The 16,958-nt window shown below is 41.4% G+C and overlaps 1 protein-coding gene across 1 annotated transcript in view; it reads left to right on the top strand.

Annotated features, from left to right (window-relative positions):
* fgf11a (fibroblast growth factor 11a) overlaps positions 1 to 16,958 on the top strand; it is a 102,604-nt gene that overhangs the window by 36,895 nt on the left and 48,751 nt on the right. Inside the window, exon 3 of the mRNA XM_005455235.4 lies at positions 7,911 to 8,021. Within this exon, the coding sequence (XP_005455292.1) occupies positions 7,911 to 8,021 (111 nt within the window). The remainder of the gene's footprint in view (positions 1 to 7,910; positions 8,022 to 16,958) is intronic.

The following is a 16,958-nucleotide window of genomic DNA, read 5'->3' as shown; positions in this document are numbered from 1 at the left end:
TGAAGTTGGACCGCAGTGGGAGAGAGAGAGAAAGAGAGAGAGATTGAAGGAGAAAGAGGGAGAAACTGTTTGCTTTGAAGGTATCCCGCCCCTTTCTCGCCCTCCATCCTATGAGGGATGAGGCTTCTGGCGGTTTGGAGATGATTGATGCTCCTTGTAAATATGGCCATTACCATATAGGCTCTCCCCACCTCTATCCCCATTATTCACTGTCAGCTGGGGCCACCGTGAACCCCTAATTTTATGCAATTTAGCAGCACGCTTAATGTGAATATGAAAACACGAGAACTCGTGTGGCACTTTCTCATCCTGAGTCCGAATGTTTTTCAGCTTTCTGGAGGAGCATTAAAAAAAAGAAATAAAAAGGCTTTTATTGTGATTTGAAAAATCATACTCCTCTTGTTCCTATTTCAATACAGGATGTGTTATTGCTTTTGCGGCTGCTGCCGAGCGTTTACCAATGGCTGCAATAAATGCTGGGAGATGAAATACTAGCAGTTGTAAAATCCATATGTCCATGGATTAATAGCATCAGGCTTTCATGCTAGTGGTGAGGAAGACAATATTAGAGTCAGTGGGGAGTTACAAGCTTATTATCTGAGGAGAAGCTGAGAAGTGTTTCGGGGACCAGTGTGCAGAAGCATGACGTGTTAAGTAGCGGTGACCAAGGACTGAATTACGGTACCCACAGAGCTGTACATGATGGAAGAGAGATAGGAGGAAGCAATCTTTGCACAGTGGATGGGATAAACAGAGAAACTGATTTATGGCATGAAAGAACCGAACAAACCAAGTTTGCTGATGAAGATGTGAGATGCACGGCCCTGGCTGCAAGAGTGGGTTTGGTTCACTTGTCTTGGCAGGAAATTACAGGGGTGAAATGGAACTAGATAATATATTACATATGTGTCTCTTACTCCTTTACAAAGGTGCACTTAAAACAAAGGATGTGTGAGACATTTCTTTTCTCCTAATGCATGATTACGGAGGCAGGAAGTCTGTCCACAAACAACTCGTCAAATTTCTAACTTCATTTTTGTGTCTTGGTCTCGCTGCCCTATTTACAAAAACCCTGGAAAAGCCCCTGGTACTCTTGCCACTGCATGACACAATGGCAAGAGCAAGCGTGGACCGTAAAGACGACACTCTTTCACATGAACAGCATGCAGCTGTAAATTACTGCTGCTCTGCTGCTCAGCCTCGAGGAGTAATTACCTGAAAAATTCAACTGTTTTTTGTTTCCACCTGTCACGCAGCACAAAGAACAATCTGTCAGCCTGCTCACTGAGTTACAGTAGGTGTTTCAGAGGCAATGCGGCTATACAGTCGCACTTGGAGGCTATGGATAGAAACAGCCCTTACTTTTAATGCAGTTCATTTCCCCCACTGAACTTTTAGTCACATCTTAATAAAAAGATGGAACTAAATTAAAAATATAAAGTTTTAAATGACTGGTAGTTAGTGGAAAAGATTCCCACACTTCCTGTCAGGATTTTAAGATTCAAGAGCATTATTGTCAATACAGTAGTATACACAGTATACAGTGTACCGAAATGCTGTTTCACCCTAAGCCCCCCATGGTGCATTTATAAATATATAAAAAATATATCTCCAAGAGATATAAAACTAGGAACTACAAATAAATAACGTGCTAAGTTTTGGTAAAATTAAGGGATAAAAAGGTACTAATTACTAACTATACAAATCTATACACTACTATAATGGTAACTATACAATATTAACTGTACGATAAACAGACATGACAGAGACAATACAAAGTGGAGTTATTGTCAGGATATTATTGACGAGACATGACAAAGACATGCAAAATGCAAAATGTGCAAATATAATATAATTTAGATGTGTGATCAGAACTATGTGACTGAGTGTGCAAATAAGCATGTTGTTCCCAGGTCCAGTTTGTAGTGAATTTGTGTAACACTGGTATTAATGTTTGACTAGAACTGCTATTTTTCGGTTGTTCGTATATACCACTGCTAACCTAAATACTGTCATTGTCCAGGTTTAGCTTGATAGGTGAAAAAATGACTCTGTAGGTTATTTGTGCAAGCAACTCATTATGAACCTTTAAGTTTTATTCACTTAACAATAAAACTTAATGGTTCAGATTTTGTGCAAGACAGTAAAAAGATACAAAGGCATGTTATTAACGAAAGACAGGGATAATTTAATATTTTTTGCCACTGAGTTCATCTAATAGAATGAAGGTTTTATATTTCGAGCAGGGTAAATGAATCCACTGTTGCATCCATAGCATAACATGACAAAATGCGATGCAACAACACACATCACACACTGCCTTGTGCAACATTAAGACGTAGGTTCGTCATAGATGGTTTTTAGTGTAGTTTTTTGAATGTGATGCATAAAGCTGCGGATTTTCTCACAGGGAAGGTTTTTCTTTTAATTGTTCCGAGAGTTAATGAACTACAATGACCATATTTCATAAGTGATGTTGCACATCTGTGCTCCCTGGAGTTTGACTGTGCCGCTGCTGACAGAGACTGAACAGAGAATGCGTAAGAAGACGACTCAACAAACAGATGGAAGTATAATCATCAGCTCTCGCCGCAGTGCCATCAGCTTCAAGAGCTTTGGCAGTCTTTAGTGTGCCTAAAGGAAAAGAAAAGAGTTACAGTGGAAGCATAAATGAAACATCAGTATCTTTAGTGCTTCCCAGTGAACTTACTACCTGTGGGGAACACATGAAACACATTATGGTCCAATCATAGATATCTTTCTCTCTCTTTCTTCTTCACCATGTCTGCCTTGCTACATCTAACTCCTCTTCCTGCCCGCTCCTCTTCCTCTGAGTGACAGTCTGTCATTCAGCACTCTCTGCTGCCGATTAAGTGCTGTTCCCCCTCTTCTCATTGCTTCACTATTTAAAAACAGCAAAAGTAAGGATTTCCCTGCAGGCTAGGCATGCAGTTTTTGGGGATGAGATGAGTGAAGATAGAGAAAAGCAAAGATGCAGGAAAAAAAGGAGCGCTCAAAGAAGAGAGAAGAAAAAGAGGGGAAAATTAGAAAGAAATCTCTGAATTGACCAGTGTAGATGGGACTCTTATGCTGTGAGGACACTTAAGATGGGAAAGACAGTCAAGGAGAGAGAAATATTTCTACTGCGTGTGTCTGATGTGTGTGTGATGACTGAAAGACAGACACGATCCTTGGCAGACCATCTCTGCTTCTTCAGCCAAGTCCATTCTGTTGGAGGTGTCAAAACACACACACACACACAAACTTTAAGAATTGCAGTGTGTAATGGCCGTGAAAATAACACTAGCTACTGCCCAGTTGTCATCTGACTCGAGGCATCGGGCAGCTGGAGGGTTCAGGGTGACTTTGATGGTTGAAATTCTTAATAAGTGAAATTAATCCCGCTCTTTATTAAGGTCACTCCATAATTGGCGTTGAATGTCTGTGGGATTACGAGCACAAATCCTCGTCTGTATAAACACACGCACCGCCACATGCTCTTGCGCTGCAGGATATGATTCGCAAACTCTGTTATCTGTCGACTAATGCTGCAATTTTTCCGGGGATACATTCTGATGGGACAGTGTGACTGCTGTCCGCACAAGCGCGAATTTGTTTTAGCTGTAAGAGGCTTTTCCACACTGCCAACAATAGAACTCCAAGGGAAACTCAGCAGAGTTGTAATTAAAACAAAAATAAGTAGATGTCAGTATGAGCTTTAAAAATGTCTCCTTCAGTTAAACGCAAGCTTGATTCAGTCTTTGCCCTCAACTCACAAGGAACCCAGTCCTGGACAAGTGGTAGCACTTACCCTATGCAGGATTCCAAATGTTTTTGGCAAAGTGTTTGCTTACAGTCCTACAAAACCCAATAGTAGCCTAACAGGGATGTTGTTCTTAGGTCGAATGCTGATTGGTTAAAAAGCTGGCCTGAACGGGAAAGGAACTGATATTGGAGTTCACCACAAAGAGGCAAAAGGGTGAAAAGACAACAGTGGCTGCTGTGGATGATTTTCATTGATTTGAACACACTTCACTCTTCATAGGTTATAACTTTTCTCCGTGACTGGAGGAAGGACAAACAATGGCTCACGCAAGAGGAGCCCACACACCACTTGTTTTCATATTTCTGTGACCTGCGTGAAACATCTGCAGTCAGATGTGCATAGGCTCTGTGAAGATGTCCTGGGGGACAAAAAAATTCTAAAAGATAGTCTGCATTACAAAGGAAATGAATAAAGGGACTAGAAGATGCTATAAAGTGTGTGTTTTTAGAGCTTTGCAGATGACTAAAAGCATTTTCACACCTGACTGGTTTGTTTGGACAGGTGAGATAGCTACCAATTGGAACCTGGTGAGAAACAACTGGACTGAGACTATATTTCCAAATGTCTTTTTGTTTACTGTGGTGCAGTCTAAAAGCAAAGAGAAAACCACGATGTTATGTGATAGCAGATGTGTGATTTTAGCATGAGTGGAAAGCACAGGAAGAGCAGCGTGATCCGCTGTGAGTCATGAGGGATGAGGCATCGAGGATGAAGGATTACATCAAGAAAGCTGCATTACTTAATAACTTTGTTTATAAAACATCAGTGGGAATATGATTTATATCTTTATATCTTTCCTTTGGTCTGGGTTAAATGAAGCACACTGCACCAATGAGGACATGAAAGTTGTGATGTAAGCTTGTTTTTTTTTGTCCTAGCTTGATGGGAGCTCTGCTGAGAGACAGGAAATGAGGGAGAAAGTTGAGGACTGACATGAAAATGCTCTCATAAACAGACAAAAAGAAACATTTTTAATAAAAAACTAAACTCTTTATAATCATAGCCCCAGGATTATCCATTTTTCTCTTTTGACGTCAGAGGATTATTTCAGAGAACTGAAGTTACGTCTTTATTAGCTGACTTGTCTGTCTCATTTACTGTGCTCATTTCCTCTTCTGTGTTTTCTTCTTGTGGGTCTTTGTGCAGACCCTCAGTTCACTCCTTGTCTGAAACAACTTTATGTGATCTTCTCTGCTGGCTGAACTGTAGGTTGTGGGACTGCGGTCGACATGACCACGTTAGGGACACCCACCCCTCCTCGCTGACGTCACACAGATCCAAAAGTAGAAGAAACTTCCTGAAGCATGAGCTTTTGAATCATTGAGAGTACTTGTACATAGACTGACCTCATTATTTGAAACTATCTATATTTAATATGAGCATGCAGCGCTATAGCAGTATATTTATGACAGAAACTAGGTCCCCTTTAATAACTTTACAGCCACTTGCTGATTAATCAGCTGCTTGGCTATCAGCTGAGTGTAATCTTAAAATTCCCTCAGGCATGCAGTGCAGCCATTATGAGCGCGTGATACATTCCTCCTTCGACTCTTAACTCGATCCAAGACGAAGTGTTTCAAAAACTAAATGTGTGATTGCTGAAACTGTTTCTTCAGTATCTCTTCAGGGTGAATCTTTGAACTGCAAACAAATTCAGCTTCAGTGACTTCAATTTTATTTTAAAGACAAAATGCAAACCATAATTTCTAAATATTATAAAAAATGTGTCTGTATTTAGTTTAACATTGTTGGTAATGTTCACCTTTTTCTGCAGCATCACTCTGGATCTGTTTCTAAGTGTGTGTGTGTGTGTGTTTGTGCGCATTTAAACTCTCGGTTTAACTAACATCCTGCCTGAGGTATGACTCAAGGCAATTTCTCCTCATTTTAGCTCAAGCGATGCTCTACATGTGTGTGAATACAGTATCTCTGCTCTGCACATGCATCAGCACTTCCTATGTTTTGAAACACGGCATCATCACCAAATAGCCACACGGAGGCAGAGTCACGCAAAAGGTCAACGTCAGCCTCCCACCTCGTGCCCGTTTGTCGCCGGGCTCTGCCCTTCCCTGTGGCAGATGTGTTAAGCAGCACATGGCCTGGTGTGTGAGCTGAAGCTTAATTTGGGATTAACACTCAGGATATTACAGATTACCTCACTCTGCGTTTGACCTTCTGTGTTTAGTCAGCCAGCGTTGGATGGATGAGCTCTTATCTTTTAGTAGTTACAGCGACTCAATCTCGCCGCTGAGGCCGGAGCCTCTAATGAAAAGCTTCCAAACATGTCGTGTCACGCTGTCGGCATGAAAGCAAGGATTACACATCACAAGTCTTTTGACTAATTCACAGATATAGAGGGGGTTGAACATTTAAGAAGTAATCAGCTTCAATTCATAGATTTCCTGAAAGATGTTTGAGTCACAAAGCAAACAAATAATTTCAATCGCACACTGCATCGGTTTTGATCGCAGATGTACTACAAGTGTCAAAATGCTCCAAGTGTTAGAGGATGTATCTAAGTCAGTTGTGTCGATATGACGCTTTCCTGTTTTTTTTTTAGGAATCCATTAGTGTTGGACCAAAAAGATTGTGCCTCTTTTCTTTATTCAGCTCTTACTTCAGAATGCTTTAGTGCTCTGTAACTGCAAACAGTAGTTATGACAGGCTGAAATATAAAAAAACAGACTTTTTTTGATTAGTGAGGTTTGTTTGTGTTACGTCATTGTTTCCCATGTGCTTCAAGGGATGATTTAAATTTGAATCTCTCTGTTTCTATCATTCTCTCCCTTTACACACACACACACACACACACACACACACACACACACACACACGCGCGCCGTACCCCTGCTGTCAACTGAGGGCCAACTGCCAGCTGCCCCCATACTTCTCTGTCCTCATCTATATTTGATGCACCTCATTAAAAGTTGATTGTGGAAACACTTCAGCATTCCGACATTCCTTTTGATCCACTATTTAGTCTCCCTCAGCACTTCGGACCGAAAAAGTCCCCTCAGTCATGCGTGAGTCAGTTAAAGGCAGGAAACAGAGCGCATGAGGTGAGATGAAGACATGCCAACTTATCTGTAGTGCGACAGCTGGTCCAATACAGCTCGTAGCTGAGAGCAGGCTAAACAAATGTAGGGAGAGTGTTCCTTGCCGACTGTCAGTCATGTTGCAAAAACCAGTGAATTTAAATTTCCAAAGCAATTAATGCTCAGAAGACGGAGAGGAAAAACAGATGTGGAATTTTTGGATGGATCTAGTAACTTGTGTTAGTATTTAGCCATCTAATCCTACCCTGCACTTTGGGAGGGCAGCACCAACCACTGCTAGCAAACAGTGCTTTCCAATATCAAACTAAAACAAATACCTTTGAGAGTTAAAGTAAATTGAATGGTAAGTAAAGTGCACACATATCCACTGATTAATCAACAGACCAACAGCATACCAGGTGACATTTAACTTAATATGTGGCTCTGTGGGGATTAACTTGCTAGGAGCCAGTTTTGAGTGGCCACCCAAGGATCCACAGTTTCTAGTCTAACCAACAAGAATAGTGTTTCGGGCTGATATACCACAAAGGCTTTACCTCAGTGAAATTTACTACACGTCTAAAACAAATCTTTTGACAAAAATACTAATAAAAAATAAAAAATCCTGCTCTCATAGATATATTTTCCTTTAGTATCCCTCAAACAGCTGACCTCTTTTTAAGTTCTAACACTTTTCTACGCGTTTTAGAAGTGGTCACCTTTTGAAGTGACGTGCTGCTGCGAGGCCTCGCGTGCACGAATGCGAAAACGCACACGCAATAAAGCATCTTGAACAGCTTGCCTCCCTCGCTTGAGCCTCTCTGTGAAAGATGCATGTTTTTACCCAACGCCGAGGTCCCATCAATCGTGTTGAAGGCCACAGTCACACACGCATATACGAGTACACACACTTCACTGTTTGACTGTTTCGCTGGGTAAATATTAAGACCTGCCTCTTAGGTAGCTGTGTGCATTAATATATGTCACCTGATGAGAGTGTATGTGTGTTCTCGGACGTTAACGTGTTTAACATTGTGTTTGCTCTGCAGAGCCTCAGCTGAAGGGCATTGTCACGCGGCTCTACTGCAGACACGGCTTCTACCTCCAGATGCTGCCGGATGGCACCATGGAAGGCACAAAGGACGAAAGCAGCTCCTTCTGTAAGTAAAGGAGGACAGACTCTTAGATATTGTTGCTGTACAAGGGTTCTATTTAATGCCTGAGTCAGTACATGCACCTCTAGGAGTTTCCCCTGCTTCCATGCCAAAGTGTGTTTAAAAGGGATCTTCCTGGTAAGACAGATTAACATCCTGAGAGCACACAGAGGCACGAAAACCCTGCCATGCTTTCTGGTTTGATTTGCACCAGGATCGATCAGGCTGAAAATGCATGCACACTTGGCGAGGTGGACTAGGGGAACGGCAGCCAAATGGGATTCATTCTCATTGCATAATATATCACCGAAGATCTCTGGCACTGATCAAGCTCTTCAAAGACATGCTTTTAATTGTTTTGCTTACAGTCATTCTGACCTTCAAGTTGTAAGCCTTATGTGCCTATGAATAACTCATCTGTGAGTATACACACTGCACTGTGCATGTTGTGCTCTCAGTGTCAGGCACAACACCCTGAATTATGTAGGTATATGTGAGAGTGCAAATTTCCAACAAAGTTCAATGAAAGATTAAAGGGTCTTTAACCTGCTGGGTCCATGTGCTGTTGGAAGAATCCGTAGCAGGAAATCTCAGCTAATATTCTGGTGTTTTGTCACTAGTAAGTAGATGTCATGTGACGTCTCCTAAATGTTCTATCCAGGCAGTTCAATCACCACACAGACTCGATGTCACAGTGGTCACAGCTGTTCGTTGGAACAACGTGTCAGTGCTGCCGCCATATCGCTCAAGGGGAGACAGGCTTTCTAATGCATGCACATCTGCCGAGGCTGATGTCTTTACACAATTAAAAATCCTCATTAATCACTGACTTTTCAAGTAGCTTTCAAGATGATTTTTTTGTTGTAAAAATGCTTTTTAGCAACAACTCCTATAGTCATGTTTATTTCCTATTAAATGGTGACACTTGTGTAGCCTGGCTAAATTAACCAGCCCAGAACACAGATTATCTTTGGGGTTCTTTTAATCTAAATGATAAAGTAAGCGCTCAGAAGAAAATAAAAAAGGTTGTAAAAATAAAGAAATAAAATTGTTACAGACAGTTCTTATCCAGTAACAGCTTTGTGCACTGGTAACCTACTGCTACTGCAGGTTATTTCCCCAACTTTATCAGTGTCTGGAACTCAAGGATGTCTAGCGTCAATTTGTGACTGATATAAACCCATACAGAAATACAACAAACTTAGCAGTGCAAAAATAACTGTAGTGGCTTCTCCTGCTAAGATACAGAGCCAAGATTAAACAGTTAACAAGGTACATTTTCTCTCTTACCCACAGAGATATTATAATACGAGTGTGAACTCAAATACATACAGTGCATTAATCCAGCAGAAAACGGGATACAGATCCCTCTGAGATGAACGGTGAAGTTGGTTGCAGCAACTCCTGGTGTCTTAACTGTTCCACACTTTGCATTTAAAACAGATCACGCAGCGAAAAACGGCATTGCACACCGACATAACACCAATGCAAGCTAGCACTTCTGTGAATGTCTCTGTAGATCCCCATCATCCCTTGCGCTCCAAGAGGTACCCCAAAAGAAACAGCGCCCTCCAGTGGCATGTCCCATAATATTGACCTTCCACCTGGCTACACTTGTAAGGAAAATACATTTGTTGGTTGAAAGATGTGGGTTGCACCTATTAAAAACTTGCCAAATCTTCTCTGCCAATGCCAAACAGCTTATTCTGCTTCTGCCTCGTCTTTGGTGTCGTTCAGTTGATTGGATGGTTGAAGTATGAAGAAACAAGACATTCTGACAATTTTACAATTTATTCCTTTAAAAAAATAGGGGCCCTTCTGTAGCATGTGGAAGAACCATGCAAAGCCACAACAGCCTGGTAGTCCTACCATAGGTAGTTGAAAAACATCCCCTCCAAAAACATAATTTTACATTATCTGAGGTAGTGCTGTGCTTCTGGTGATTTTCGTTGGTAAGTTAGCCATTGTTTGTTTCTGTCTTTCTGGTCTGACTTTTCTCAGCTTCAATCATGGTTTTTAAGAGAAACTTAACACCCTTTAAGGCACAAATACTGTAACTGAATTATCCTGTTAAATTAACACGCTCGATCTATGGAAAGGACATTTCCTATCTAACTCTAATGTTATAGTTTTATTGTTAGCCATAGCTGCTAACCGCTACCCAATGATAACTTAATAGATGGCTAATGTGGCTACTGGATAACTGCTAACAGTTAAAAGTCTAACAGTAATGTCTTTGCTGGCTGGGTTAATGATTTAGATAACTGTTTAATGCTTCAGTGTGGTGAAATGGGAGATTCTCTGACCTCTCGAAATTCCTCATGAAACAACGTTCAGTATTGTGAACACTGACTATTGTTGATGTGTTCAGCTGCTAGCGAGGGGCTGCCTGCAGATGCTGTGTAAAGCTGCGTGTCAACTGAGGATGTTAAGACTATCTAGCCGCATATAAATTTTTAGTATAAATATCTGAGAATCATTTTTTTTCACAACCCCGCTGTGCAAATTATTTAAATCCGAACCCGAAGCCGTCACTTTAATACTATTTTGTGAAGTATGCCTACATTCAATTTCTAACTAGAGTATTTCAAAACTACTTAATGGTATCAAATAACCCCTCTGAAGATTTTATTGAGGACCTACAGTTCTTAACAGTCACACAAAAACCTGCTGCCCTTCTTTGGTTGCTGAGTTTGTGATTGTGCACACACACCTAACCCTGCGAGGGGCATCACCTAGAACATTAATGACTCAAAACATCATATCCCATGATTCCCTAGAGTCTCTGGATGGACTCCAACCTTTCCAAAGAGATCAATATTATATTACAGGAAATCCCTGATGTGGCAACACAGCAGCTTTTTTCTGTCAAAACACCAGTTTGGGTGGAAAATATGAGCTTAGCACAATTTGGGATTTACAATCTACACAGGGAGGGGAGAAAATCACACGTTGACACTCAGCTGTGGTTCCCCTGTACAAAGATTATATTTCAGCATTCTATTAAGACGTCAGAATACTTGTGACAGCAGGATTGTTACTGGGTTGGAATAACCTGGATCTAACCTTGAGGTGTTCGTTGTGAGGTTTTCCCCTGGCATTTGTCCTGGAGACTAACTTATGTAACTTGGCAGGATGATATTTGCTGATGGGAAACATAGCAGAGTATAAAGTGTTTATTTAGTGAAATAAACGATGAGTGAAATATTTCAAGACAACTCTCCAGAAGAGTGATTCTCCAGATTCCCATATAACAATCCCCGGGACTGTTATCCCTGAAAGCTGGTTTGGCACCAAGGTAATGAATCCTCTAGCCCAAGCAGCTTGGTTAAACACCTCCATAAAGTGATTAGATCTGCGCTCACCTCTCCCTCTTATGTAACTGCACACCTACGCTGAGGCAAATGTCGGCTGAACATTCTGTCTGAAGTGATCACATAATACCGCTGGGCACATCTGAAGGCGAACAGGGCTCATGCCCAGACAGATGTAAAGACGAGCATTGTGTAACAGCACCCCTAGCATGCAGTGGCATTAAACTTCAGTCGGTGGAGGTCAGACCGCAACTTGTTTGCAGGGGTTAATTTTATAACAACACTAATTCCATCAATGCCAGTATTTGGTGCATGGCTTTCCTGAGCTGTTACATTTTCAAAGGTGGTATGTGATAAGCTCTGCAAAACCCAAACTGTGCACTTTCAGATTATTTATTAATTCAAGCAAACAGTCTTCTAGAGATTGACATCAGTGAAATAGAGTATCAATCAGAGACACAATCATCCACCTGGCTGCACAGAACATTGAATGAGCAGAAATTGCTGTGTGAGCATGAACTCTTATAAACTGTATTAGTGTGTGTGCATGAGAATGTGTGGAAATTCAGACCATGAAATGCAAAGTGACCGAGAAACAGACACCTTTTGCTTTAACTCAGTTTCACTTGCGTCTAGAATTCGGCTTTTTTTTTTTTGGCACTGTTATTGTTCAGTGGAGTTGTATGACTTTCCTGATCTTGCTGTTATCAGGTTCAAGATTTATTATTGTCATATACAGGCAACTCACTCGCAAATCACTATGGACAATTACAATTTTTAGACTCAGAGCCCCCTCAATATTGTAAAGAAGCAAATATTGCACATTAAGTAACACTATATAAATAATAAAAACACAGAGGAAGAATAACTAGAGGTTACTAAAAATACCTTAGCAGCTTTAGTGCAGAGATAATGGTCTGTACATATACAGTGTGTATAATGATTGCATAAAATATCAACTGCAAACTCTCCGTTATTTCAACAATTCAGAAGCCTGAAGGCATGTGGTTAGAAACTGTCACTGAATCTGCTGCTGTGGGTCTGGATGCTTCTGTACTGCCTGCCCAGTGGCAGGTGTGTGAATAGTATGTGGCTGGGATCAAAGATGATCCGCTGAGCCTTCCTCCTACTGTGTGTAGAGGTCCTGGTTGGCTGGCAGTTCAGACCTGTGTAGAGAGACAGCCAGAGAGAATACTCTTGATGTCGCATTAATAGAATCTCCTCAAACCTCCTCAGCGGCCTCAGAAGGAAGAGTTGTTGTCTTACTGCTTTTGTGACCAGCTCAGAGCCTCACTGACTTATTCTCTCCACCTCTGAAGAGAGTAACCAAGCAGTGTAACCTGCTTGGTTACACACTGAGCCCAAAAGCCATTCTATTCTACCAACTCTGTTCAGTCTGTCCATTGTTACTTTCTCTCTTGGCGCTGCTAAAAATGAAGTAGCTGTGACACTGGGACTTTCTGTGTGCTTGGCCTTCTCAGATCCTTTCAGTCTGTTCTCACTCCTGAGGTATCAAATGCTATAGATGGTAGAAGCTGTCAGAATCGCAGAGGTACACAGAAGGCATCCTTTAGTGTCAGTTCCATGAACCACTGCCTGTGGCAAGAGTAAGATAAATCTCAGCGTCCCGACTTGACACATACATTTAAAAACAGCTGATATTATTTTTTGTTTAGGAAAATTCCCAATAGCTAACTGAAAACTAGAAACGGCATATGAGGAACTAACTTTCAGAATAAAACATGAAGTAAACTCAAAGGACGATCCCCCCGTAGCAGGAGGAGGAAGAGGAAGGTATCATTCCCAGTCTTTTTACTTTACATCTATCAACATGTACCCCTTATCCCAAACTCTACACAGGTTACAGGTGATCTATCTTAAGAAGTTAATGTATTTCGACTTTGCAAATAGACTAATCACTGCCTAACATTTAAAGAAAAAAAAAAAAATCCTTATTGATCATGGAGCCAAAAGCAAACCTTAACCCAGGTTTAGGGGCAAGATTAGGGTCAATTGTTGGATGTTAAAGTCTTTGTAATTTTGTAATTTTCTTATATCTGAAACAGATCAACCCTTATATGTAACAATAGCCACCTTCTACCACTCATCAGCTTCAGTTTCAGCAGTGATTATGAAACCCCACTGAAGTGTATAACACAAAAGTGTGTAACACCAAAAAAAGGCCAAATCAGCAGCAAATGGGATAAATAATTAAGGGAGGAACAGGGAAGTTCATATCTGTGGTGCTGGCCCATGCAACCAGCTGTGATACTCATCGGCTGATCTCCAGGATGAAACTTTTGCCTGTGACCTGCTGCAGTGAACGACCTCCAAGGGGCAGGAGGGAGCCCGGCCCATTGGCTCCCTCTTGTCACCTCTCTACCTGGGATACCAGGCTTTACAGCAGCTACCTTAACCTTCTGTTTCTCCTGGACCCAAATGTGTCAGGAAGGCAGGACACTGAAAGGAAAGCCAAATGGAGGGAAAGAAAAAGCTGGGAAGAGGTACAGAAGCCCTGAGGGGATGTAATAGAACAAAAAGTGACAAGAGTGGCTTTTGTATGGCCTTGGAATACTTTTATCACTTTTTTAAAGCAAGCGGCTTCAGGGATTTCTTAACTAGGTGACAGAGGAAGCTGTCACCAAAGCACACTATATTTTTGCAAGTGAGAGAAGGGTGGAAACAAAGAATAAGAGGATCACAGAGGGAAGACGGGCCAGAGCAAACTGAACCAGTGAGACAAGATGGGCTGGCAGAGGAAGAGAGCGAGTGAGACGAAAGGAGGGGGGAGACGTGAGGATGACGGAGAAAAAGGCAGAGGGACAGGAGGGAGTGATGGGGAGCACGAGGAGCAGCTGGCATACAGCTGATGGCTCCTCAATCACTGTGTCTCCCCCCTTTGGTGGGAGGTCAGAGGAGCTGCCCCCCTCTGCTCCTCCTCTCCTCTCTCCTTGCCTGTTCTTGGCTCTTCCAGGCTGTTATATAATAAAGCTGGGAGAGGAAAGAGGGGAGGAAAGAGAAGCAAGTTTAAGAATTACTTATCTTTTCAATGGAAATGAAGTTGCTATACTGTGTGTTGCTCTGGCATGTCTTAGCCACTTTAATAAAAATCAATTACGCTTCATAGTTGGTTGAAAATTTGTTTAAGCGCAACGCAGATTCTTGAGTTTTTAAACTTTCTGTTCATTTGAACATAAAAGTTCATGGAGACTCTGAATTTAGTTAAGATGACCATTAAAAAAGTTTAATTATTTCTGTAATGATTAGCATTTTCTTTCAAAATTAAGATTTAAATGTAGATGTTCAAAACAGTCAACAAATATTAACAGTGGTATGGGGATCAAAGAAGGAGTTGTAAAGAGATGGGAAATAATTCTACATCTAGTAGGGCTGCCACAATTAGTCGAGTAGTCACGATTCGTCGATGACTTAATTAATAGTCGACGCGTCGTTTGAAGCTCTGTAAGATCCTGAAAGACACAGGAATAAGTAGAAGGATTTAAGAGTGTAATAACGGACTGAAACAGAAGATGGCAGCAATGCATCTACAAGGATGCCAGCTGCCGTTAAACGCCAAAGAAGAAGAAGGAGCAGTCTCCGGTATCATAGCTATCCCAGAATTCATAGCGCGACTCAGCCAATTCCAGTTTCAAACAATGGCGGCAGCTACTTATTTTTAATATCACTCTTTCTGGGTCGTTTGAGTTATTTTCAGGTGTGAATGTAGCTGTGTAAACTTCAAATATCTGCTCGATCTATCAAAACATCACATATTTGTAAAAGTGCTCTGACGTTTTTGGAGACGTCTGTTACCCACCACCTTGATAGCTGACCGGGAGGTCAAGGTTCACTAGAGCCGGCGAGAACACCGAACCCCCGGCACATCGTTTTCAGACCCCCCGCAGTCTTTTGCTACTCAGGTTAAACATGATATATAATTCACTTAGATAACTTAAAAATGTTATTGTTTGGCTTTTTTCAGTGTTTTATTTGTTCCTGACCAACTGAAAGTCCCATCAAAGGAGCAAAGAATGCTGGTAACTGACATGTGTCTGTGCTGGAAATGTCAGATGGTTACCAATTCGCCCAAAGATGCTAAGGACTAAATCCAAATCAAGGGGTGATGAGTAAATCGCTTTCTACGTAAACAGTGTTTAGTTATTGATAAAATTGTAACTTGAATAATGTGCCTCTTCAAGAATTTGCAGTTGAGTGGTTTGACTGTACTGCTGCCAAACAACTGTGGCTACATTTAAGTTACATTGTGTTTTTATAAATGGCCTCGGTCCATTTCAAAAGTGTGTCAAAAGGTCACGTGTACCTGATATCAGTACTGGTACAAAATATGAGACAGGTGACAGAGCAAAGGAAGATTTAAAATACCCTAAAAGAAAGAAGGGAGAGAATAAATTCTGTGGATAGGTCATGAGGGATTGATCTTGATTTCTTTCGGAGGACGAAGAAAGCAAAAATCCCAGAAGGAGTCAGTTTGATGGACGCAGAGAAAATGGAAGAAAAATGGACACAAGAGAAAGATAGATGAAAGCTATTGACTCTCAGCGTGTACATCGGGAAGCCATGAGGAGGAACTTGATTCCCAGGCTTTTATCCACTGTAATTACCATCTCCCACAGTTGGAAGGAAATTTTACTTATCTCGCTCTGCACTCTGGAACAAGTCTGCTCTTTTTTTCTGTAACTTTTCTCCGGTGCTCGATAACTCTCCTGCGCAGAGGGCAGGGAGGCAAAAAGCTTGAAAGGCAGATGAGGGAAGCTCAGCTCTGTGTGAGAGCTGAAGCGTCCAAGGAGGAAAAGCTGTGAACATTGAAAGCAAAAGCTCCATCTGCCAGACGAGGAGAAAGGTGGAAAGAGTAGCAGAGTGGGCTCACAAGGATGAGAAGAAGAGCATGAAGAATACCAAACGAGAAGAAGAGAGAGCGATGAAGAGCCAGACAGATGAGGCTGCAGGGTAAAACAGGACAAAGATGAATGGACGCGGATGGGAGAGCATTGGTTTCACAGGATGGGGAGAATGACAAGAGGCAACAGGGGAACTGAAAGGGAACAAATAAGGAAGAAAAATGGAGAGACGTGTAAAAAAAACAGTAAGATAAGAAAAAAGGATGTTAATTCATGACAAAGAGGGCTGAAAAGACAAAAAAACACCAGGGAAAGAGAGGAGAGAGGCAAAAAAAAAGATGGATGGAAGTGAAAGGAAGACAGATAAAGGCACAGAGAAATCAGTTATGGAGAGGAAGGCCTAGGGGGAAGAGGTGGAAGTTAAATAACAGGACTGTGAAAGTAGTTGTCTTGTCATCAGAGCCATCGACCACTGGGGAAATCAGGCGTGAAGCTCAGCTGCAAGTCATTTAATCTGCTCTTGAGCCATTAAAGCTCATTTCTTTCCAACACAAATGACAACGTGCGAGTGGAGAGAGGCCATTTCATTCGTTGCCAATGCAAATCCACTTGTTTTCAGCAGCTTTATTAGATCAAGTGTCACGTTAATGATCCCAGTGCAGTGGGCTGTCGGGAAAAGACTTTATTTCATATTCTTGCGACTATGTTGGGATTTTCATGATTTAAGTATAATGTTATTAAACAATGTCGTAAATTAAATAAGATCATGA

Source organism: Oreochromis niloticus, linkage group LG3 (genome assembly GCF_001858045.2).
Source record: "Oreochromis niloticus isolate F11D_XX linkage group LG3, O_niloticus_UMD_NMBU, whole genome shotgun sequence".
Lineage (NCBI taxonomy): Eukaryota > Metazoa > Chordata > Actinopteri > Cichliformes > Cichlidae > Oreochromis > Oreochromis niloticus.
Note: the sequence above shows the minus strand (reverse complement) of the source record. Positions and strands in the feature narration are given on the sequence as shown.